Here is a 23,955-nt window from a genome sequence, read left to right as displayed (position 1 = left end):
CCTCCTGCCTCTCAGTATGCAGAAAGCACTGAGATTGGGTGTAATCTGCTGTAGACCTATAGTCAGATTGTTGTAGAGCAGAGGTACTCAACTTTACTGCCCCAAGGACAAGGTACGTGGCACAAGGCTGATCCACAGCCATGATCCCTCACTTTGTCAGCACCCAGATGCGTGCCTGGATTGGGCCCTGCACTGCCCCAGTTGGGCTCGGCACTGTCCTCATTGGGCCCCATGCTGCCTCAGGCTCAGCCCAGACCCAAACTGGGCCCTGCATTGCTTCATCCTGGCTTTAGGCACCTGGATCAGGTCTCATGCTTCCAAGACCCAGTCCTGCATGCCAGGATCCAGTCCCATGTCATCCCAGTACTGCATGCCAGATCAAGTGCATGGGGCCATGCTATCCAGCTTGCCGGGCTCCTCACAAGTCCAAAAATTTGACAGCAAGGGAATGGCAATTAATGCTGCCACCACTCCTGGCTGCCAAATTTCCAGACCTGTGGGGTGCCCAGCAGGATGGATGGCAAAGCTGCATGGGCCAGATCTGGCCTGCAGCCTAGGGGTTGAACACCCATGTCCAAGAGTGCTAGATAAAACGTCCTCATTCTTTATTAACTTTCCTTTGCAGTGCCTACCTTTTAAGAGAAGAAAGAATAGAATCAGCCCAGAGGAGAAATGCTACCAATTCAAAACATTGGTGTATTTATCAATAACATAACTAAGATGGAGGAAAGCAGAGCATGATCCCTGCATGACAACTTGAGAGGTGTAAAAATAGCAGCCACTGCCTGCCTGATGCTGCTGCTGCCAGCATCCCAGCTGCTGCTGCTGCTGCCCCATGCACTGCTACTGCCCATGGTGAAAAGCTGCCCAGATATGTCTCTGATATTTATTCAGGAAAAAGATAGAATTTTGCATTTAGAAAGCCCAAGGGTAACAGGTTGAATGACACAAGAATGAAAGGTATCAGTTACTAGAGGCTTTGTTGAGAGATACAGGATTGAGACTCACTTGTTTTTTTTACAAACTGAATTGCTGATGGTAAAGGGCAGAGGAAGAGCACACACCAACTGCTGAAACTTCCTTAGCCTGATGAAGGGTTTTTGAACCGGAAAGCTTGCTTAATAACTATTCTCCAACCATTTGGGTTGGTCTAATAAAAGATATCAAATTCACCCAAGGAACCTTGTCTGCCTATGTCCTTAGACCAACACGGCTACAACCTAAACCCCTGTACAGGCCTATACAGTTAAGAAAGCAAGAATGGTTCCACTATAGAAAGAGGTCATGGAAAAAGCTAGGAGTTCTGTGGATGCAACATTCTCCTTTCTGCATGTATATCTATCAAGCCAGTTTCTGACCTCAGTTTCCCCAGCTTTATTAATAGATGAAGTTGCTTCAGATTTATGTAAGTTACCCTGCATGGATACCACTGTAACTTGATATGTTAAGGCAGGTATGATGATTCAGTAGCAATGAACAGACATTGAAATGAGGAAGTTTTGGTGGATCAAAGTATATAAGCAGAAAACCCTACAAAAATGAAGTGAATTTCCCTGATGACCATGTGATATGTTGGTATGCTATGATCTCTGTGAACTGTGGTGAGATCATCAAGTCTGTGAGTCAGTCACCCCAGTAAATGTGGATATGTGGATATATGACAAAAGTGATTGGTTACTCCCACGTTGGCAGGACGATAGATGAATGATATTATTAGAAATTCTCTCTTTCTCTGTAAGTAACTGTGTATTTCTGAATCCACAAACTACCTTGTTGCTATTATCTGGTCTGTGGCCCTTGATGGATAAAATACATGAAGGACCCCTTCATATGTGCCTTTTGCATAGATACTATACAGCTTGGGCTAGAGTAAAGGTTGCCAATGGGAATTATCTATTTCATTTACTATGGTCACAGTTATGTCTCATCCCTCTCCAGTGCTTGCTAAGCATGCATTTATTTCCCCCATGACTAACACCTGCTGCATATGATCCGTCTTTCCCTAACTGCTGCATGCAGTTCCAATGTGATCATTGCCAAAACACCATCGAATCTATGAGCCAAGGAGATCTTGATGATCTTGTATCTTATTCCTGCAGCTGATGCTCCATGAGAACTTTCCTGAACTCCTGACTTGCCTTCGCAGAGTTGTCACTATGATGCCTCCAACTCCATGGCATGGGAACCTCGGTTGTTTCCCTTTCCAACTGCGGTTGCTGGATGGAACAGTGCACGGGTTTTGCAGCTGGTGTAGCAACTTGCCCTTTGCTCCTCTGTGGGCATTATGCACATGGGTACATCTATTCCATCCCTTGACATGATCTCCTCTTTCATTCTTTATTGTGCACGTGCTTGAAGACATGATTTTCAGGGCAACAGATTTGTGCATAGCGTGAGCCTCTGTTGCATGTTTTTGTGTGCATTTTCTTACGTGGCAGTCTTTTTTTGCATGATCACAATTCAGCCCAGAATACACATCATTAATTTCTCTCTCTCTTACCCATACTCTTCTTCTCTGCTTCTTTCTTTCTATATTTCCCTGGATATTAATGTTAATCACAGGGTTATACAGTAACTAGAGCTGTAGCTGCCATGAATGGGCATTTCTTTTGTTAGTGTTAAAGTGATGTTGTAGCCTTGATGATCCAGGAATTATGAGAGAGGCAAGGAAGTTTTAAAGTGATATCTTTTATTGGACCTACTGCATAGTTGGGTTAAAGTTAGACAAGCTTTCAAATATAAGGCATTCTTCTTCCGACCTGAAGTGGTGCAGACCTTAAGAAGAATGCTTTGTATTTGAAAGCTTGTCTATCTTTATCCAAACTATGAAGTGGATCCAATAAAAAAATATCACCCACAAAAAATATCTGAGTGTCCTATTTCTTTTTTCTTATTCATCAAGTGCTTAATCTCTTGAATGCAGATGCCTAGAAAAATACAATAAAAGAAGCCGAATTGTATCTCCCAGTGGTGTATTAGCTTTACAAACCTTCTGATTAATCAACTTGGAAGCCTACTTAGCATTTGTAGCACTTGTGATGCAGCATAATTTTTTTGTGAGAGGACACGAAGATTTAAACAAATAATTGTACTGGGGATCATTTAATGGAAAGCATTTCTTAAACTGTAGAGGAATAATTCACTGGTTGAAAAACTTCAATTTTGCATGACCTACTAGGACCCCCAGATTCAAGCTCAGTAGGATTTTAATCATTCCCAGGTAGATAAATTGTGTACCTTTCTGTTCAGGTATTCAAAACAATGTAATGCCTACTCTAGGTGGACACTAAACATCTATGAGCCCTTTTCATCCAGGGGTTTGACCTAGTTCCAGGGGGAATTTATTACCAACCTCCCCGATTGGTGCAGTATGTTATTTATTGGCTGAGTGCTGCTTTCCACTGGGTTGGATTCTGCATTTCAGTGGTGCAGTAGATATAATCTGTGAAATATTCTGGGATCCATGAAAATGAAAGGTATGTAAATATATAATACAGTTGTGTCAGACTCTTCACTCACATGGCTATCAATCAGAAGCAATACCACTGAAACCAGTAGAATTATACCCATATAAAGTTAGTGAGAGAAGAGAATCAAACACCTGATTCTCAAATTTACTCTGGCCCAGGTCCTACCAGAGGCTGGAAAAGACTAGGAGATGGACTGGGGTCTCTACCATCAACATGCCCTTTACATCAGGAGTCAAAGAATTAGATGCTGTCAAAGTCCTGGCAATGCATTTTCTACACTTGATGGGAAACTCAATATTCCTTGGTTAGTCTCCGCCACTGCAGGATGTTTCTGCTTCCATCATACTGTCTGAGCAGAGCCAAAGGGGCAGAGCTGTGCTAAAAATTTGAATCAAGTTGATATTTGGACTTTAAATGGAAAATGCAGTTCAAGGTAGAATAAAATATGTCCTTATTTTTGTACCTGAGTCCTCATAAATTTGCCTGCAACTTTATAACCAGCTGGAAATATCCTTGCATTGCTATCTGGCTCTGGGTTTTTCTTGTTTTTTGGGGGGCTTATTTGGGTGGGCAGGGGGTGCAATGGGAAAGAATCAGCAGTTAGAAATGTTGAAAATCATAACACAGTATTACAAGTTCTCATAGTTTGTTCTGTTCCTTCTGTTTTATAGATGAAGGAGCCTTGTAATAAAGGAGACCTGCTGGCTAAACCTGATCCAAGAGCTTTTTGGAGCAGCAATGACTCAGGTTAGGATAGAATGCAACGGGTGTGTGAATGTATAATGATGGATTCTGCAGAAAGCTGTACAGAGGGCTCTTCTTTTTTTATACAGCATAATGCAAGGCTTAGGTGCTTTGTACTAAAGCCAGGCAGGATGAATGATTTTTAATGCAGAAATTAAATTTGACCTCTCTCCCATATAGTATTGGTTTGGGGGAAAATGGCAAAGAAAATGGGATTTAGCGCATTATGTGATGATATGTGATGATTCCCATAGAACAATGCCATAGCATAATAGCAGGCCACTGTTGATCCTCTGGATCATGGTTTACACCTAAAATGTCTAGTCAGATGCCTGATGAATCCGTTTGTGGCTGTCAAGCCCAATTTGGGAGCAATACAGCTTGTTGTAAGTGTCACTGATGTACGTGTTTTCTGAACTGGAATCCATGCTGCTTTCTTCTTTCTCGCTTTGCTTCCATCTTCTCATTCAAAGCTGCTTCATGTTGAGCTGCACCCAGTGCCAGATGTTCCTTCCAGATCAAATGGGATTCTGCATGCCTCTCCCCAGCTTTCTGTGTTGATGTTGAAAAACTTCAAATAATTTTTGCACACATTGTGGTACTGCCATAGAAGATGACCCCGCTTTCTAGAGTCATCTTGAATCTTGCTATACAAACTATTCTTAAGGATAAGGTTTCTCCCATTCTTTTGATATGGCCAATTCATTCAGCCTACTCTTCTTGATAGTGGTTTCTAAATGTGTGTAACAAGAATCATGCCCCAGTGGTGGCTTTGATGCCCCTGGCAGCCACGTGGCTTCTGCCTCACTGTGGCTCCCTGAGTCCCCTTTTCCCCTTGCCTATTATTCCGGGATGTAACTAATTGATTTCTGATGCAAGAAGCTACCCAGGGTCCAAGAGTGAGCCTTTGTCTGTTATCCGTCTGTGGATTTCTCCTGAACCACCCTGATCCCTGCCCTGCCCTCAGGCACTAAGCAGGGCCCTCTTGGCCCATGTGTGCTTACCTTAAGTGCTAATTTTGTGGTCTCTGACCTCCTCTATAGCCACGTCCATGCCTCATAGGTGCTGCCATTCAATCAGTCTCCTGTGTTTATGCCTTGGCCTTTCCAGCTTCTGTTCCTTCTTTCTAACCCTGGCCCACATTGCTGGACCTGGCTTCTGGGCTCTAGCTCCTGCCTTGCTTCCTCTGGTTCTGGGTCCTTGGCCCTGGTGTCTGTCCCTTTTGGGTGCTGGGCCCTGGCTCTGTCCTTTGCAGGTGCTGGCCCCTCTGGCTCTGCCTGACTTCTGCCTCTGCTAGGCTTCAGCCTCCTACTAGGCTGCAACTCCTTTTGGCTTAAACGCACTCTGTGTCCTGAGCCCTGGCCCTCTGGCAGGGCTCAAAACAGCCTCATGCCCCTCAGGCACCACTGGGATCTCTTCCACCTCCAATAGTCTCAACCCAGTCTGCCAGTTTAACTATAACAAAAAAGTAATCCCACTGGCTATAACACAAGCTAGTTCTGCATTGGGTCCAACCATAAACACTGGCTTACTGGCTGCACAACAAGATTTCCCCCCACTCTGGGTTGTATTCTGCTGCAAGCCATCAGTATCTCACTGGCAGTCTCAGGGCAACTCACCTGTCAGCTCCAAAGCCTTCTTGTCAGGAGAGAAGACCCTCTGCTGCCTGCAAGGCCAGACTCCTCATCCTGGCTTAGACAATAAAAGATTACATATAGAAGGGAAAGGGAGGGGACACTGCTCAAAGAAGTAATAACTGGGTTGATTAGATAAGTTGAGGTGAATAGTGCAGTCAATGGAGTTAACAGATAGTCCAGCTAACAGTCTTAATACATAGTTCAGGCAATGGCATAATAACCCCTGTCTACTCAATGTAGACAGCAGAGGGATACTGTAAGCAGGTGATGGCATACATGATGTTGGTGGAGGGGCAGGTGAATGAACCTTGGATACTATAATTTCTGTTGTTTGGTCCAGGGACAATGTGGTCTGCCTTGATGAGTGGGTACAACTGGCATCTAGGTCTATAGCAAGGCCTGGTGGCTTGGTGAAAATTAGAGATAGGTACTCTGTGGTTGAAGAAATACCATTTGATGCCATTTGATGCCTGGAAGCCAGGACAGGTTTGTCCCCCAAGGCTACCTTGAGATTACCATCTTTATATGTCTAGGGTGTTTAAGCTAGGGATAAGTGCTATAAGTGATGATGAGAAGGATTCTGTTGTCCTATCACAGTGTTGGTTCTGTGGTTCATGCTTCTTTGACCCAGTTAGTCTCTGGGGACACTCTACACATGCAGGTAAAGGTGTGATGAGATCTAATGTGCAATTTAAACAATCATGCCTCCTTCCATGATACATGTTCATGGGTAAGAAGCAAGCCCCATGCACCTCAGTTGAGGGGCTGCCAATTGCAGGGGTGGCCCATGCATCCCTGGTGTGGGAAGTTTGTCACTTCAGTGCTCTCCTGGCCCCGGGGGTGTGGAAAACTCCCTGGAGCTAGAAGATCACTGCAGGGGCGATCTCCCTGATCTGGGGGTACAAGAAACAACCTCCATGAGAGGACCACTACTGCGACAGTCTTCCCATTCTGGGGGTTTCATGTACCTCCAGGATGGAGGGATCACCCCGATGGTGACCCTCTGACCCCAGGGATTTCATGCATCCCCAAGGAAAGGGGATCACCCCTGTGGTGATCATTCTACCCCAAGGTTGCATGCACCCCTGGGGCTGGAAGATCACCACAGTGGCAATTTTCCCACCCTGGGGATTTGCTGGGAGGCGCACTGCAGAGACCCAGCATCCACAGCTGTGGGACTCTGGGTCTTGGCAGCTGCTAGGGCTGAGAGTCCCCAGCAGTTGTAGGACTCACAGCCCCATCTGGGCAAGGTGCACCCCTGTGGCTGGGAACCCGGTCAGCTGACGGGAGTCCCAGCTGCAAGGGAGACCCTACTACACGTGTACATTACAGCTCAATAGCAACCAGTTATCAAGGTTTTGAGGTCTAACTTGATAGCTGGTTGCAGCTTTTTATTGCATAATAGCTACTTTGCATGTGTAGCTGGTCTCAAAGTAATTGTGCAATTAACCAGTTAATTGTGCAATGCCTGTAACAAGTAGAGGGTGCCTGTGATGTCACCATGATTTCAGACTAACATAGCTAGCCACCTCCATTTGTCTACATGAAAAAGTGACACTGCTTTTACTGAACTGGATTACAAACATATTTATAGTTAAATCAGTGAAACCCATGTATATACCTTCTTCTTTTGGTTTAAGACTGAAGTGGTTTAGACTGATTCTTTACTGACAATGTATGATGTTATTAAAATGAAAGAGAGGTCCACAAAAGAGGTCTGCCCTGGTGTAACTAAAGTGAGTGGTATTTTTCATATATGCAGTGCTATGGTCTGAAATCTTTAGGGCAGGAATTGTTTTTCATTTTACACATGTGCAGTGCCTAGTATAATGGGTCCCCATTGCTCAATCAGCACTTTTTTTTAAAGAGCAGGTTAGACAAATACTTGTCTAGAATGGTTTAGATAGGGATGATCCTACCTTAAGAAGGGAGCTAGATGACCTCCCCTGGTCCCCTCCAGCCTTAATTTCCTTTGATTGTACTGTTAAACTATAACATATTAAAAATATAATATCTTTGTCTCTCCCCACACATACACCCACTTACAATTTTACTTTCTAATGCAGGAGTATTAAACCCAGGTAACTTCACTTAAAACAGTGGAATTGCTCATATTTTACAATGGTGCCGTTGAAAGAAAAATTGGGCCTAATGTTTATAGGGCTACTTTTACCCCATAATAACTGCTATAAACCATTTCTTTCAGTTATTATAGTTGAATTTTGCTGATCCTTTGTGTGGAGGAACATGTTTAAACAAATTAACTACCTTAAAACTTGTTTCATTTCTAAACACTCTCTAGTGGTTTAAACGTATAGCTTACACACATCAGTTAGTTAGACTTCATCAAAACCCATTTTGTTGTGTCATATCAAGTGAAGTATAGCAACAATCCAGCCCTGTAGCCGATTGATGTGCTCTTGTAAAATACCAGAAGAGTCAGAACAAAAGCTAGTTAAACAGCATGTCTTTTGAGGTTGCTTTCTCCATAGAGCAAGAATTATCTGTCAATCTTGTTTAACACCTGGATAGAGATTCTCTTGAGTCAGGACTGATGTTTCAGTCAGGACTATCTACTTTTGTTTTAGTTACATATTAGCTTTAGATTACCTTGTAAGAACCATCTTGGAAAGCAAGAGCTTGAACTCCTGTTATCAAAGATGGTACCAAGTGGAATGGAGATGAGCTCCATAGCCTTGATACCTTCCTACTCTGAAGGATTCCACCAGAGAAGAGGGAGCAAAACCATAATAAAGCAATCTTTGAATCACCTGTCTTGGGTGTGTCTTGAAAGTTATGTTAAAAAGGTCTTGTAAACACAAAGGAATAGAGGAACTTGCCTCAGCTCTCTCTAATGGGATTTTCTATTCATGTGTTAAGTAAGGCTGATTAGTAATGGCTCTGCCCAAGTGACCTGAAAACTTACCCTTTTGTTCTCTTTTGTTCTAACCCTTTTGTGACATTTTCTTACAGAACTATTCATTGGCCTATCCTAGTGTTTCAACCATTTTATCATATGACCTGCTGTGAGTGAGGTTGCCTAAAAGAAGCAATAAGAGCAGAAGTGCCCAATCGCCACTCATTGCTACCTCTAGTGAAGTTGCATCAGAGGGAATATTCCCTAGAAATCTTAGTGCAAGTGTAACATGGCTGCTATGCAGGGAAGCAGTCTTTGAAGAGCCTTTACAGTTGAATAAATAAATTTGAGGCAAGTAACATCTTATTGGCATGAATTAGATTTCCAAGACTCTTATATTAGGTAATAGGAAATTAAGATACAAAATGCAGGCCCACATTAAATGGAGCACAAAATTCACCACTTTTATGCCACTTGCCCTTGTATTTGCTGAGAAAATACGAGCAGGTGAAGCAATTGAAAGCTTAGAAACCAGAAACCAAATAAAAACCTCATGTTCTTTTTTAAATCTCATAATTTTTAATACAGTTTCATGATTATGGGAACTGGACTCATGCATGTGAAATGTTTCACTGTTATCATCACCAGCCATTTCTCCCCTAGTTCACTTTTCCTAGCCATGCTTAATTTCATGTAATATTTTATGACAGAATTTATGTCTACAGTTGCTCTCTCAGACAATCAAATGAATGAGTGCTCTAGTTTGATCACTGAGCAGCTAGAGAGTGCGATACATAATACATGGACACTTAAGAAAACCAAGCCCTGGTCACTTGGTATTGCATTCCAGTGACTCAGTCCTGCATACTGCAAGGTGATCTAAGCAAAACACTTGGGTGTGTGCTCCATTTTAAGCAGGTATGGAATCCTATTGATTTGAGCACCTTTGTAGATCAGTGCCTTATTGCTCAGCATTTTGCAGGATCAAGGCCTAAGCAAACAATGTCTAATACGTCTAAGTTGTTCGTGCCAACTGAAAGACCCCAAACAAAATAATCAAGGTTTGATCACAGCCGTAATTATACAGTTGCCATTTCTGACCTCAAACTGTGAAAAGAGTACAGAGTGTTAGAGCCACCTCTAGGCTCCTATATCACAGAACAGGATTACAAGGTAGCTTTCTCTCCCTCCATTTGTGTGTGTGAATGCGTCTGCATGGTTTATCATATTGAATTAGATCTATTGTTTCATTAGCAAGGTTAAGGTTGGTTTCTAATGCTTCACGATTTGGTAAAGCAACAGTTAAACAGCAATCAGACAAGGCTGAAGTAAAAGAATACACTATTGGGTGAATAATTTGAAGGGAAAAAAAGAGGAATAATATATGCCAACTTGATTCTGCTCTCAGCTATATATGTGTAAATACACTGATGTTTCATGTTTGTATCTGAAGAATGAAGATGTTTTGATGCAAAATACAAAGTTATCAGGTCAGGGATCTTTGATTCCTTCATCCTTTCATTTGTGGTGTTGTTACATTTGAAGCTGTCAGCTTTTGGTGACCAGATTTTTTTGAGGATTATCTCAATAGTGAATAGGTCTTTGATGATGAATGTTTATCACTGATAATGAGATTTCTTTTCTTTACTTCTCTCTTTGTTTACTTATCTAGTAACTGTTTTATTATCCCTGATATTTATGATCAGGGATCCTGGTTTTCTCTGATAAAAAAGAATCCCAGTTTTCAGATTAAAAAAAGTAATCCCAAATCTACATTTTTCCATGTTCAAAATGAAATACCTCCTAATGTGGATTTGGGGTTACTTTTTTAAATCTGAAAATTGCGGATTCTTTTTTATCAGAGAAAACCAGGATTCCTGGTTATGATCCTTCCCATTGATATAACCCAGAGGCTATAAAACAGTATTTTTTTAAACTAGAATCATCCAAATACTACTTCTCCTTTTGTGATGTTTGTAACATTTATTCAAAACAATTTTTCAAAGTGGGATGCTGTATTTCCACCTCAAATATTCAAAATACATGACTCAGACTTCTCAAAATCACTAGGTCTAAAACAAATAATAAAACATCTAAAACATCTAAAACATTCTTTTTTTTTTATTTGCTCTTTGTTTTTTCAGTCTTTGTGCCTGGATTCCCAAAGGAGGTTAGGCTTCTATCTCTTATGTAGATGCCTATTGTCATTATGGTTTCAATTGTAAATTAGTGATTTCATTAGTAAATCAGGCACCTTTAATGTTATTCACATAAATGAGTCAGTGAATCTGTCCCTTAAGAGTTGCCTTGATTGTACTTTACTACATTACTTTTAAAAAAAACAAAAGCTGAGAGTCTGCAGAAGTTGCTGCTTTAAGTAAAACTACATCAAATGTCACAACAAACTCAGAAAAGTTTTACAACGTGGAAAGCATGGGATTATTTTGTGCCCAATGGCACATGAGGGCATGTCTTTCCTTTGTCTTACCCTTATTTAAAAGTTGAACTGAGCACCATTATTCCATTTGGCACATTTTGCACATATTTTGCATTCACTTTGCACAGGTGTCAATGCCTATGCAAGGTGCACCTCAGTGGACAATTGGTGCCAGTGTCTGTTTCCCAACTAAGTGTTTGCTCCATGGACTGCTGTGCTTGATAACTTTAATGCTTTAATCCTCCCAAGAAGACTTTGAAGTTTATAGCTCCTTGAACAGGGGGACATAGTCACTGCTTTTGCTTCTGTTGTTCAGGTCCAGATAGTTTCTCTAGTATATGTAGTAAGCTAGCTTTACAAAGGGAATGGGTGGAATGTTCCTCTTATTAATTGAATGTTTGGATTCTGTAGAGAGGAACAAATAGTTGAAGAAAGATACTAGAATTGTGGGATGTGCTACTTTCTAGCTCCTGTAATTTTCCACAAGTGTTGCACTTTATAAATGATAAACTGGGCATATTTGGATTGGAACAGCTTTCCACACTAATGGCCCAGATGGATACTTTGTTTCCAAAATGCAAGCCCTTGTTATTGGACACAAAAGCCACAATTTCTCTTTTTGAAGCTTGGGCCTGCAAAAACTGAGTTGATTCCACATATGCCACTAATGCATACCAACCCTGAATTCAATGCTCAGTGTGTTCACAAAGAATATAATCAAATCCTTCATTCTGAAATTTTGTTGTTTCCAGAAAACTGGATTCTTCAAGGGTTGAAATATAACAGAAATGACAGCCTCTTTGCAAATGAACCATCAGTTCCAACAATTTAGGTTGAGGAAGTCATGAAGGTTTTTTTTCAGGCTAAAAATCAGAATGGGGTGATTTTTTTTCACTTTCCAACCGCTGAACATTTTTTTGGCTCACACTCTCAAGTCTGATCTGCAGGCCAGTGAGATGGACCATGTTCTATTACCAATATGTCACATTTTGAAAGGTTAAGGTTTCATTTCTCAAAAACTAGCAATTTGGCTTTCTGATTCCCTAAGACAAACTTTTTAATGTTCATAATTTCAAACCAGTGACACCTCTTGTCCTAAGTGTCATATTTTGGTGTTCCTCTTTTCCGTCTTTTTATTCTGTAATCATTTTTTATGATATAGAATAAAGCACAATTAAAAAGGAAATAAAAAAACCCCAAATCAAATCCCACTTCAAATTTTGAATTTAGCTTTTGTTCCCAGGGAAGTTAATTATTTCATACTTCAATGATTCGTCTCTTCATTTACATTCTATGATGGTAGCAGATCAGAGGTCTAATAGAGTTTAATTTCAACTAATATAAAACACTTACTACATGTAATATTTCTCTCATACTAAAAAAAAAAAATTATGTAACATTCAGGGTTGGGGTAGCTGTATTGAATTATTTGAATTTGCAGCTTCAGAGTGTAAGGGTAAGCCATATTCTGCCCAGCTGTTGATGAAGTCTAAGTTAATGAATTTAGCATGATTAGCCTGTAGTCTGGATATTCTCTAGTGACTACATAATTCCATAGTCTAATGAATTTAAGTTTTTATTTAAAAAAAATATGTTTCTAGTTCTTGTATTTAGGAATAAATGTTTATGAATATGACCAGTTCAGTGTTGTATTCCTGAGTCTGCACACAAGAATAGTGAATGAACAACTCTGTTAAATATGAAATGTACCCATTCATCTCAAGTGTACATTAACTCTGCCAAATGCAAACTGTGAATGTCAGACATAGTAGCTATTTCACTGCCTGTTATATTAGTGAAAGCATGCAGGTAGCATGCTCATCCACTGTGGTGGGATTAAAAAAAATATTATGCAATTTTAACTGAGGCCACTTCAGGATTTTTTTCTTATACTCCATTCTGTTATGCCAATTTTAAATGCCCCACTTCCTTAGACATAACTTAAATATAGCTTACGGCATTTTTCTTTCTTTTTCATCTGGTTTTTACTTTCTGTCCTTTTACTCTTATGGTATGGGCACATGCATCAGAAGCTATTTCCAAAGAAACCAGAGAAGGGGGTATAGCAAGTATGGTACAGAGAGAGTTCCTTCACTTTCTTCCCACTTCAGTCCTACATAATGGAGACTAAGAATGTGGCTAATGATGACTAGTAATAAATTATTGTCTATGCTGCTTTTTTTCATCGCTGAAACCTGTCATATGGGAAAGGAAGAATTTCATTGTAGTATTTTTTAGAAATGGGTCTGACCCAAACCCCAAACCTTGTGGGGGTTCACATCCAGAGCTAAACTTTGCTCTAATCGTAAGGCATTTTTTACAATTCTATTTTTCCATCCAGTATCTAAATTTTAATTTATACATTTTTTTTCTCAGGTATGGTCTCCTTTGGAGGGATCCACATTTTTCCTTGCAATACCTAATGGAAAGCCAAGGCATATATGCAGCCTTTCAAGTAAATAGAGCTCCATACCTTATTTGAGATTGTGGTGTTTTTGAGAAGCTGAGTGACAGTCATTGTTCATATCCCTATTGTGACATAACATAGCTAAGAAATGGATCATACAGGAGCATGGGTTACTGCAGGACTCATATGAAGTGACCGTAGGAGAATGTGATGCAAAAGGAAGGCTGAGTGTCATTAGTGTCCTAGATGTTCAGCTTAATTGCATAGCTTTTTCCATAAAATGAGCTATTACAATTCTAACGCATATTTTGGTACTAAATCGAATATCTCATAAATATGAGATATTAAAATTTCATAAGGGTAAAGGATTTATTGATTTACCATCTCACATAAAAACAGAAATAATCTGTTACTTTATATTTTTTCTTGTAACTTTTATTATTTTTTGCTTTTAAAGGTGACTTGTCCTGCAAAACAAACTAGGTATTTCCCCTTGCTTCCTTACATCAGAGAAGGCCTAAAATGTGGAATTCTCATTCTTTTTTCCTCCTAAAAGTTAATTTTGTTCTTCCTTGCTCTTTCTGGAAGATTTTTTTTTCTAAGATAGGGTAAATTAGTCAATTAATGACAGTATTTTTCAAAGTATAGTCCTGGAGACCTGATTAGTGGAGAAACAATTTGTTGCACCAAAAATGTGCATTGCCAGTCCAGTTTCTGGCAGTTTCACGAGTGAATGATGCCAATAAAAGCAGTTTTATATGCCTGTATCAAGGCTGTTTCCACACTGAAACACATGGAGACTAAGACCAAGTCTACAGTCAGAATTTTGGAATTGCTGGAAAACCAACATTGGCTAGGTGGTTGATATTTTGGTGATCTTTTCCTACTAGAAACAGCCAGTGTGGAGCTCTCTAGAGTGACAGTGTCTGCATCTACACAAGGTGCTGACTATGCAGTAGCTTGTTACTACTGCGTAGTAGCGCTATGTGGCAGTAACTGTGATGTGACGCTAGTGCACAGTTGTAATGAGCTACTAAGCAGTCAGCGTCACCTAAAAGTCATTTGGTTATTATGCATTCATTTAGTTTATGCAAGTACTAAATGACTGCACAGGAACCAAAGTCACTGCGCAGTAGCATTGCTGAGTGACTTTTAAATTATGCTGACTGTGCAGTAGCTTGTTACTACTGAGCAGTAGTGTTGCATCCTGGTTATTGCCATGCAACACTACTGCACAGTCAACATCTTGTTTATATAAGTACTAAATGCGTAGTAATGATTGCACAGTCAGCAGCTCATGGCCAGTGAGTACATAACCTAAAAAGTTTCCTAGGTGGTTGGGAATTGAGCTAGTCTAGAGAGACATGGCTTCCAGACAGGTAGCCCACTTCTTCCATGGATCTTCCAAAGGCCACCAGAATGGAGGGATCTGCTGGAATAGGAATCCATGTTCCCTGAATTATTTTTTTTTTGGTATGAAATGAGGAAGAAACCACATGTCCCTGGGGAAGGGATACATTTGGCAGTGTGCCTCTAAGGGGGCTCTTGAGTCAGCCACTGAAGACAAGACCAGAGCACCCTCATGTATGCACAGACCCATTCTGGATAAGCCTATGGAGTTTCCTGGGTAAAGGTTAAGGGGTAAGGCCCTGCCCTTCTCCCACCCACACATTGGATGATTTGCACTAATTTAGTTTTGTGCAGGAAAGGCCAACCTGTGGCGCCATGCCACATATGACATGGGCCTGTGTGTGTGGCATGTGGCAGAAGGGGAGGAGAGGCACATAGGACAGAGAGCAGAAAGCAGAGCAGGCGATCAGGCAGGGAGCACAGGCAGATCAGGCAGGGGAAGGGGATTGAAGCAGCACTCAGAGAGAGTGCAGGGCTGATTTGTAGAACATCTGCCAAAATGTTTATCGCCTTGCACCCCTACCCCTTCCCCCCATCCCACTGACTTAGTGGGACCTGCCATGGGGCACTGGGCAATTGTTCTGCTTGCTGATCCCTAAAACTGGCTCTGTCTGCATGAGCGTAGCCACCTAGATAAGGAGAAGGTCATAGGTCATATACAAAAGCAGCTTCAGTGGAAGCCTGCACATAAAAATTCTAATTTTAATTGCAAAATATATTCATGTTATTACAAAATGTTTGAAGGATATGGATAATATATACCTGTCTTGTCAATCAATGTGGATGCTCACAAGTAGATATATGAATATCAGTTCTGTGATTAAGCAACTGAATTCAAATCTTTGCTGTTATAATGAGTTATTTACATGGTTGGAATCAAATTGCTTAATTTATCCAAGACATGTTATCATTTTCACTTAGCCTATCCCATCATGCAAAAAAATCGTTGTCAGAAGATAATTATTGCAGAAGGCAAACTCTTGTTTGCATAGAACATAGTAACATGTAATCATTTATTGCAAATTAGGACAGCCATAGAAATATTGTAGCTTTTAGGATAATACTATACAAACAATGGGGTATTACAAGCATGGCGAGAAGTAATTATAGCAAAATCAAAGAGCGTTGCTTATAGCCCTATCTCCAGAACAAAGTGCTTCGTGCTTCCAAGATTAAAATAAGTGAATTCATTCTTATGAAGAAATTAAAAACTATAAAAGATCTCTTTCCACACAAGGCATTAGATGACTGCAGATAGTCATAGGAAAAGCATATGACTAGATTCTGAACAAAAAAATAATTAGAATAGGTTGTTTAAAAAATAACTATGGGTATAATAATAAAATACTAGATAAAGATCTTTCTTTTACCAACACTTACACACATGCTTAACTATAAGCATATATGCAGTTCTGTTGAAGTGTTTAAAACTACTCATGTCTTAAAGTTAAACATGCTATAATTGTTTCAGGATTCAAACCTTAGGTTCCAATCATGCAAGGTGATCTACCAGAGCACAAGGTTTCACAGAGACTCTTTTGTCTGGTCATTATGTAATGCTTGTGTATCTTTTAGCACCTGCAGGAATTCAGACTCTTTTTTCAAACTGCAAACGTGTTTAAAGGAAATAAGAAAATACTTACTGCAGATCAAATTGACATCATTGAGTGGAGATACTGTCAATTTTTAAACCAGTTATACATATTTCCAAGTGCTTTACTATCCCAAGAATACTGCCAACTGTTTTGGTTGTTTTAAGATCACATTTCCTTTAAAAAATATCCTCTTTTGTAGTGTGAAAGATCCACACAAATATCAAAGGAAACTCACTGACTGACTGACTGTATATGGGAAACTGCAAGACAGATATATATAAAGTACTACCAAATATGCAGTGAATAAGCTAACCAAAAAACTTAGAGAATTGTTTCTCTTTTCTCTTGCGCTTACAGTGATCTTTGTGAATTGTAACAAGAGGATACAAAAATGTTGCAGAGTGATTTTTAACTGCTGATGTCCCTTTAAGACTCATGGGCTGTGTGCAGACATGCAGGCACGTGCAGCTTGTGGCAGAACAAACCGTGCATGGTGGTGGTAATTTGCAGCACGGGGTCAAAATTTGCTGCCGGGATTTCCCAATACCAAAAAAAAAAAAAAAAAAAAATGCTGAGAAAAGAAGTGGTGGAACAAACAGGCTCAGTTCTCCAGGGAGATGCTCTGGCTGTTGGCCAGAGCATCTTTACTATTTCATTTGTGCCCCAGCTGCTCCAGCACGCTGGGAGGTGGGAGGAGTGGGGAAAGGGCAATTTGCCTGAAGCAACACAATTTGTCCCTCACCCAAGTGCACATGCATGTGCTGTGGCACAAAGTAGCAGCACACCCCTGCACATTTGGACACAGCCATTGATTTGGCTGTGAGCAACAGAGAGAAAAGGTGGCATAAGGAGAGAAGATAAATGTGTTCCTCTAGCAGATTGACAAAAAGACCCCCTCAAACAAGGGGAGAAGAGGGTAGAAAGAAGAGAGATACAAACAAGATCTGAGGAGGAGAAAAAGAAGTGCAAACAGATAGGAAATAAAATGATGTTCTTTTAGTACTGGAGATTAAACTTTGATCTGACACAATTCAAGCTAAAATTATTCACTTGGCCAGTGGAGATGCACCAGTAGGTAAATAGTAGGGCTCTGCAAAGCTTCAGTCCCTGATTCAATTTGGTGGAGATTTGGCCCGATTTGGTGGGTGAATCACCGAATCCGAATTAAATCAAGGGAACCTTTAATCTCTCCAAATCGAATCAGAGAGATTCAGAAAGAGTTGGCGATTCAGACATAGACACAACTTTAAATGTTTTTTCTACATACCTCAAGGTAGCAGGTAGCTCATGAATGCTGAGATGCTAGGGCACATGGAGCATACCACAAGAGCGGGGGCGGGGGGGGAGGGGAGCTCCCCAGCACACTTGGCAACAGACCCAGAAGTGGACCAGAATCACTTCTGGTCCACTTCCGAATCTGCTGGGGAGTACACAGGGGGAACCCCTTGTGCCCACCTGTCTTGGTGACTGGTGCCTCCTGAGTCTGGGGAGAGGGGGCACCTGGGGTCCCCCCACCACCAATTGCGGAGCTGGGGGACACGGGGGGGGGGGGAGGGCAGCGTGCTCCCTGGCAGAACTGGAAGTGAACCAGAAGTACTTCTGGTCCACTTCCGGGTTCACCACTGAGCATGCAGGGGGCCCCCCTGCACTCCTGTGGGATACTCCATCTGCCCCAGCATTGCAGTGTTACAAGCCGTGCTGGTACCTCGAGGTATGTAGAAAAAACATTTAAACTTGTGTCTATGTCCGAATTGCTGATTCTCTGAATCTGCATTGAATCTTCAGATTCGAATTTTGCCGAATCGAATCAGAGACAGTGATCTGAATCAACTAATCAAATCACTGTCCCTGATTTGGGCCGAATCCAAATCAAATAGGGCCTACTTTGTACACCCCTAATAAATAGCTACCCAAGGGCTTCCTGTGAAAAGTCCTTGACTTAACAATAAATAGGTGAGCATTTCCACAGTTCCCAATAAATCTTACTCATCATGAGGAACCTATGAAAAGGAGAATTCCATTACATATCAAAGGATGACATATTTTGGAATGCTTCTACAATACAGTAATGGTTGTAATGTGGTAAAGACACAGTTAACACGTAGTTCCATCTGTTCTATGTAGACTGGATAATTTTAACCAGGTTACAAAATCATATTACAGCCCTGGAATCAGATCTTTAACCTTTCCTGCCCATACAGGTCCCCAGGCTGTTTAAATTATATAATACGTAATTTTATTAGGAACCTTTCCAGACTCATAGCTGAGGGTCAGCACAGCACATCCCTGCTATTTTCAATACTGCAGAGTGCTCCAATGCTATCTACACAGGCAATGCTAAAATACTTTTTAACTCTGAAGATAATACTGACTTGTCACTGGGCGTGTCTACAATGTGCACCCAACTGTGCAGTTGTTACTGTGCAGTCTACTCCTAAATGACTGCACAGTAACCTCAAGTACTGCACAGTCCTGGTGCCACATGAGCCATTTCTGACCCTACCACACAGTAGCAGCAGTGTCACAGTTCATGCCCACCATCACCACGTTGCCATAGCAACCTGCTACATCACCTTAGCTCATTGCTAGGGCGATGCAGCGTCTCGCATAGACACGCCCACTGGAGATAGCACAGTTTTTGTAGTTCCAGTGGGACTTTATGCCCGATATTTTGAGGCAAGAAAGAATTGTCTCCAGTTGGAAGAGGTCTGAAAAATCACTTTATTCTTTTTGTATGAGCCACAATGATGGTTATGATGCTTACAGTTTAAAATAAATCCACATAATCTGGAATTTCAACTGGACACTGCAGCTTTCATGCTCTGGCCTCAGCTGTTGTTTGGAGTTGCCATGTGCTAATGCTAACAGCAGCTGTGTTTCACTCTAAAATAGTGCCTTCCTTTTACTGCTGAGTGAAGTAATACCTATGCACAGGGCCAAACTCTACTTCACCATGGAAATGCCCTGCAAACAAGTGCAAATGTGTGTGGCTAAAACACATGGTTTGCACCCATTTCCTGATTAGTCATGCTGTACTTCCTGTGTTTGCGCAGAATCCCTTTACTCACACAAAGTTTATTTTTTGGTAGCAGGCTAAATAATTGGAGCTGTAAGGAGAGCCCAGTGTTTCAACTTCCTTACTGGCTTATACAGTTCTTCTTTTTATTGAGCTAGCAAGGAGTCACAGTAATTTAGAGCTCAGTGTCTGTATGCGTGTATGTGTGTTTACACACACACACACACACACACAAAAGATTATATAACTATATGTAGTGAGGTAAGTCATGCAATTACTGTATTATTAGATCATATGTTCTGATCCCTAGATGTCAACCCAGATTGCTTTCTATTACTATAACACCCTCCCACTCAGATGTTTTCTGGTATGAACATGAATACACAGAGTAGCCAGGGTGTGGGCAATGGTTTGTGAAGCACTCCAAAGTGATAGGCATGAAGTAACCTGTTCACTACAAAGGATTTGTCTGTACCAGGACTATCCAACTGTTAAGGACTAAAGGACTATCAAACCCTGGGGGCTGCACTAACAGCAGCCACATACCACACATGCTATACAACGTATATTGCATGGATGCTTCTGTGACCCACCCGTGCACCTCACAACTGCATGGGCACCCCCCTCACTGTACATCATGTGGGTCCCCCTGCAAGCAGCCCTGATCCACCCCGCAGGTGCAGCCTTCCACTCACCCTCAGCTCCCACACTGCTGCACTGCCCCAGCTCGTGGGCCAGAGGAAGGAAGCAGCATGTGGAGGAGGGAAGCAGGAGCCTGAAGACTCACTGGAACAACCAGGGAAGTGGCATCTAGCTGAGAGCTCAGGGGACAGCATATCAACCCCCTGTGGGAGGCATGTAGCCTGTGGGCCACCAGTTTGGACATCCCTGGTGTATACCACCAGAACCAATTAATGAAGATGAAGCTGAGGAAGAAAAAGACTTTTCTTACCCTTCCAGTTCCTCTAATAATATAGACTTTACTGGCAAAAGTACCAATAGAATCACATCTTATGCTAGAGCTGTAAAGAATGACCCCCCTAAATTACATCATTAAACTGGAGACTGTTTCTAATGTAGACCTAGCTGAAGTGAAACAAATGACCATACGAAAACAAATAGCATTTGTACTTTCTTAGTGCTCAGTATCAGTGGGTACGTCTATACCGGGGCAGGCAATTATTTCGGGCGGAGGGCCGCTTACTGAGTTTTGGGCCATCAAGGGCCACATCGTGGGGAGCTGGGGGCAGATAAATATTAATTTTATAAATGTTTTAGGGGCCCCATGGGCCAGATATTTCAGCCCCAGAATTAGATCTTTAACCTTTCCCCCTCAGCATATGGTTAGGAAAGTGCTTGTACTATGCAAACAGTTAAGAGCATGATTTTATTCCCAGTATAATTACACCAGTAGATAGTTGTATATCTGGTATCTTATATACTTATTAACTACCTTAGTTGAGAGGCAGTTATCAAGAGTAACTCCAGTAAAGAAGCAAGAGCAAGAAGCAAGAGATGCGGCTGCATCATATAAGGTGCAAAATTTCACTTGCACAGAGGAAGGATATATAGATACTTTCTTAGTGCTCAGGTTTAGTGGGTGTATCTACATATTCATTTAATGATGGTGTGACAGCACATGAAGACTACACTACCAGTACAATAGGATAGATTTAATCCACTATTTAGGGTGCCAGATGTTACAGTTTACTCTATGGCATGTTATGCGGTTTTACAGTTAGAGCATGGTGTGAGCAGTGACATGTTAAGGGTTAATTCCATCTCTGATGTGCGCAGCCATTAGAAGGCTGATGAGCAGGGGTGTGACTAGAAGCTGCCAAGTATGCATGTGGCTGCCTGACTCTTCAGCCCTCTTGCAGCTCTTCTTGGCTTCCCTGCAGCTGCCAGATTGCCTACTCGCCTGCAGCCAAGTGGCTCCCCAGCTTCTTGTCATTCTGAAGCAGTAGAGTCCAGGAGAATTGAGCATCTGTGTGGGGAGGTGGGGAAGGAGGGGACAAGGAGTGGTGCATCCTGGGATACTGGAGAATCACAAATTGCTCGTATTGGTTTTGTGGAGTGGACTGACATTACCACAATACAAGTTCCCTAACACCAGCCAAGGAGGCATAACTCTAGGGACATTCGGAGCCTAACTTAGTTAATCTTTTCCTGCATTAACGTGCAAATGCTCCCATCTTAACAGCATTTAGCACATGGAAAAGGTAACATCTAGCAATATCATTATTTAATGATCCATCACCTTGGGTTTCAGCCTTCATACTGATTTATACAGTTCCTATTTTTACTGAGTTACCAAGGAGTTTCAGCCATTCAGAGCACATAGTATATATACATGTATGCAATATGCATAGCTTTTCTTCCCTTTAGTACAACTGGAAGTACAACATGATTTAGAAACCTAAATAAGGATTTTCTGGGATAATTATAGCAAAGAATGATGAGAGAGAATATTTATTGGTCATTAATTGTAACTTTCTGAGAAGAAATGACAAAGGAGAACTGCTTCTCATTAGCACAGTGCCTTTATATTGTAATAAGAACATAGGAATTGCCATCCTTCAGTACCTTAATTCAGTACCTTATCTCTGACAGTGGCCAGGCCCAGATGCTTTAGGATGTTTCGGAGTACAGGGGTCACTTCCATAGAGTTTAGCTCTGACCTGAGGTTTCCCACCCAGCCCACACTGCCACAGTCACTGCTTCCCACTGCAATGCTGCCTCCTTTGTTTCTCCCTGCTACCTAGCCACAGCACAGGCAAAGTCCCCAACTGACAAAGCCGCTGCTGAAGTCCCCCACCACCACTGAAATGCTACAGAAGGCCGTGCAACCATAATAACACTGCAGAAGTCCTCCAGTTCTGCAGGTTGAATAAAAGGGCTCTTCATGCTGGACTGGGCCCATGGGCCATAAGTTGCTGACTGAATCTGAGTCGCATCAGAAGTTTTTTCTTAACTCCATGAAAGTTTAGTCTATCTACTGAACTGAAGTAACGTGATGTGGGTTCCAAGGCCTTGCTGTCATAAGTACCCTTTATATTTAAAAACACTGCTGCTAATAAAGCATTGTGATTAATTAAAAATAAAGAAAAGGATGAGAGCTGCAAATTTTAACAATTCATTTATTCTGGCCTCTGTGTTTTATGACATCCCCATGTGCTATTTACAACCTTGCAATAATATTTTCCTCTTGGCTTACCTATAATGAAAAAGTTTACTGATTCATACACCATTTGTATACATAATACAGTCTTTTTAATGAATACAAGAGTATGAACAGAAGTGTTTTTATGTTACTCTGTTACCGAGGTCACCTGGCCACAAAAGCGTACCAGTTATGTTTGCAATGCCTGAAGACAAATATTCTTCAAATAGGTGAGGTGAATGCACTAGGGATGATGTGCTCACAGGCCTTTCGTCAGCATGACCTCAGACAGAATGAAAAAGTCAGAAGTGCTGTGTATACTATTCAAGAGTTAAGCAAATGATATATAAATCTACAATAAATATAGATGAAAGTAAAGGCAGAGGATCACATGACTGTTTACTGATGTGTGTGAAAGACTGGTGATAGGGTTTTGGGGATAGTTTATTACCATTTATAAGTTGACTTCAAACAGATAAAGTATAGCCTTAAGATGGGCTATACAGACAGCTGTTTTACGGAGCTCCATTTGGAACGCATAGTACTTTGTACATTTTCATATCTCAAAAGCCAGCCACAAAACTCTCCAAATATGTTTGCTTGGGGTTTGAAAAAATGTACCCCCAAAGGTAATTTTGTCGACAATTTGCAAGAATCTCAGAATTAGAAATGACTCAAAACTGGCACATTAAGACTGGATTTTATAGAACTTTGAGGGAAGAATGAGTATTGATTTGGATCGCTAGATCTGAAACTAACCCCACGCTTAGATCCCTAGAAAGCAATAGTAGCCTGTTTTGTAGTTCTGTTTTGGATGGTGCTAGTGTTGTATATGAACGACTGTCTAGTACAAGGGTGGGCAAAATGCAGCCTGTGGGCCGGATGTGGCCTGCCAGGCTATTCTATCCGGCTCATGAGGCCCCTAAAAAATTTAGAAAATTTATATTTATTTGCCACTGGCTGCCTGTCATGTGGCCCTCAATGGCTTGCCAAAACTCAGTAAGCGGCCCTCTGCCTGAAATAGTTGCCCGCCCCTGGTCTAGTAGGTAGGTAAAGCATCTAATGAACTGAGCATGGGACTGAGAGTCAAACCTACAGAATGTTATATTTCTGACTCAGCATTTGATAATGGGGAAATTATTTAACTTCTTTATACCCTCATTTTCCCCCCATTAAAATGTTGATGTAATGTAATGTAATTAAGCACTAGAGGCCCTAG

The 23,955-nt window shown here is 41.3% G+C and overlaps 1 protein-coding gene across 2 annotated transcripts in view; it reads left to right on the top strand.

The window, feature by feature from the left end:
• SGK1 (serum/glucocorticoid regulated kinase 1) overlaps window positions 1-23,955 on the top strand; it is a 118,537-nt gene that overhangs the window by 74,591 nt on the left and 19,991 nt on the right. Inside the window, exons 1-2 of one of the 2 annotated variants that reach the window (XM_059713268.1) lie at window positions 2,142-2,294; window positions 4,142-4,217. In XM_059713268.1, coding sequence (XP_059569251.1) covers window positions 2,157-2,294; window positions 4,142-4,217 — 214 coding nt within the window. In that variant the 5' untranslated portion in view covers window positions 2,142-2,156. Of the gene's footprint in view, window positions 1-2,141; window positions 2,295-4,141; window positions 4,218-23,955 lie in introns of those variants that run through there. The other variant, XM_019479614.1, reaches the window with a different exon arrangement.

This window comes from Alligator mississippiensis, chromosome 1 (genome assembly GCF_030867095.1).
Source record: "Alligator mississippiensis isolate rAllMis1 chromosome 1, rAllMis1, whole genome shotgun sequence".
NCBI classification, from domain to species: Eukaryota; Metazoa; Chordata; order Crocodylia; family Alligatoridae; genus Alligator; species Alligator mississippiensis.
This window is presented reverse-complemented; position numbering and strand designations above follow the sequence as displayed.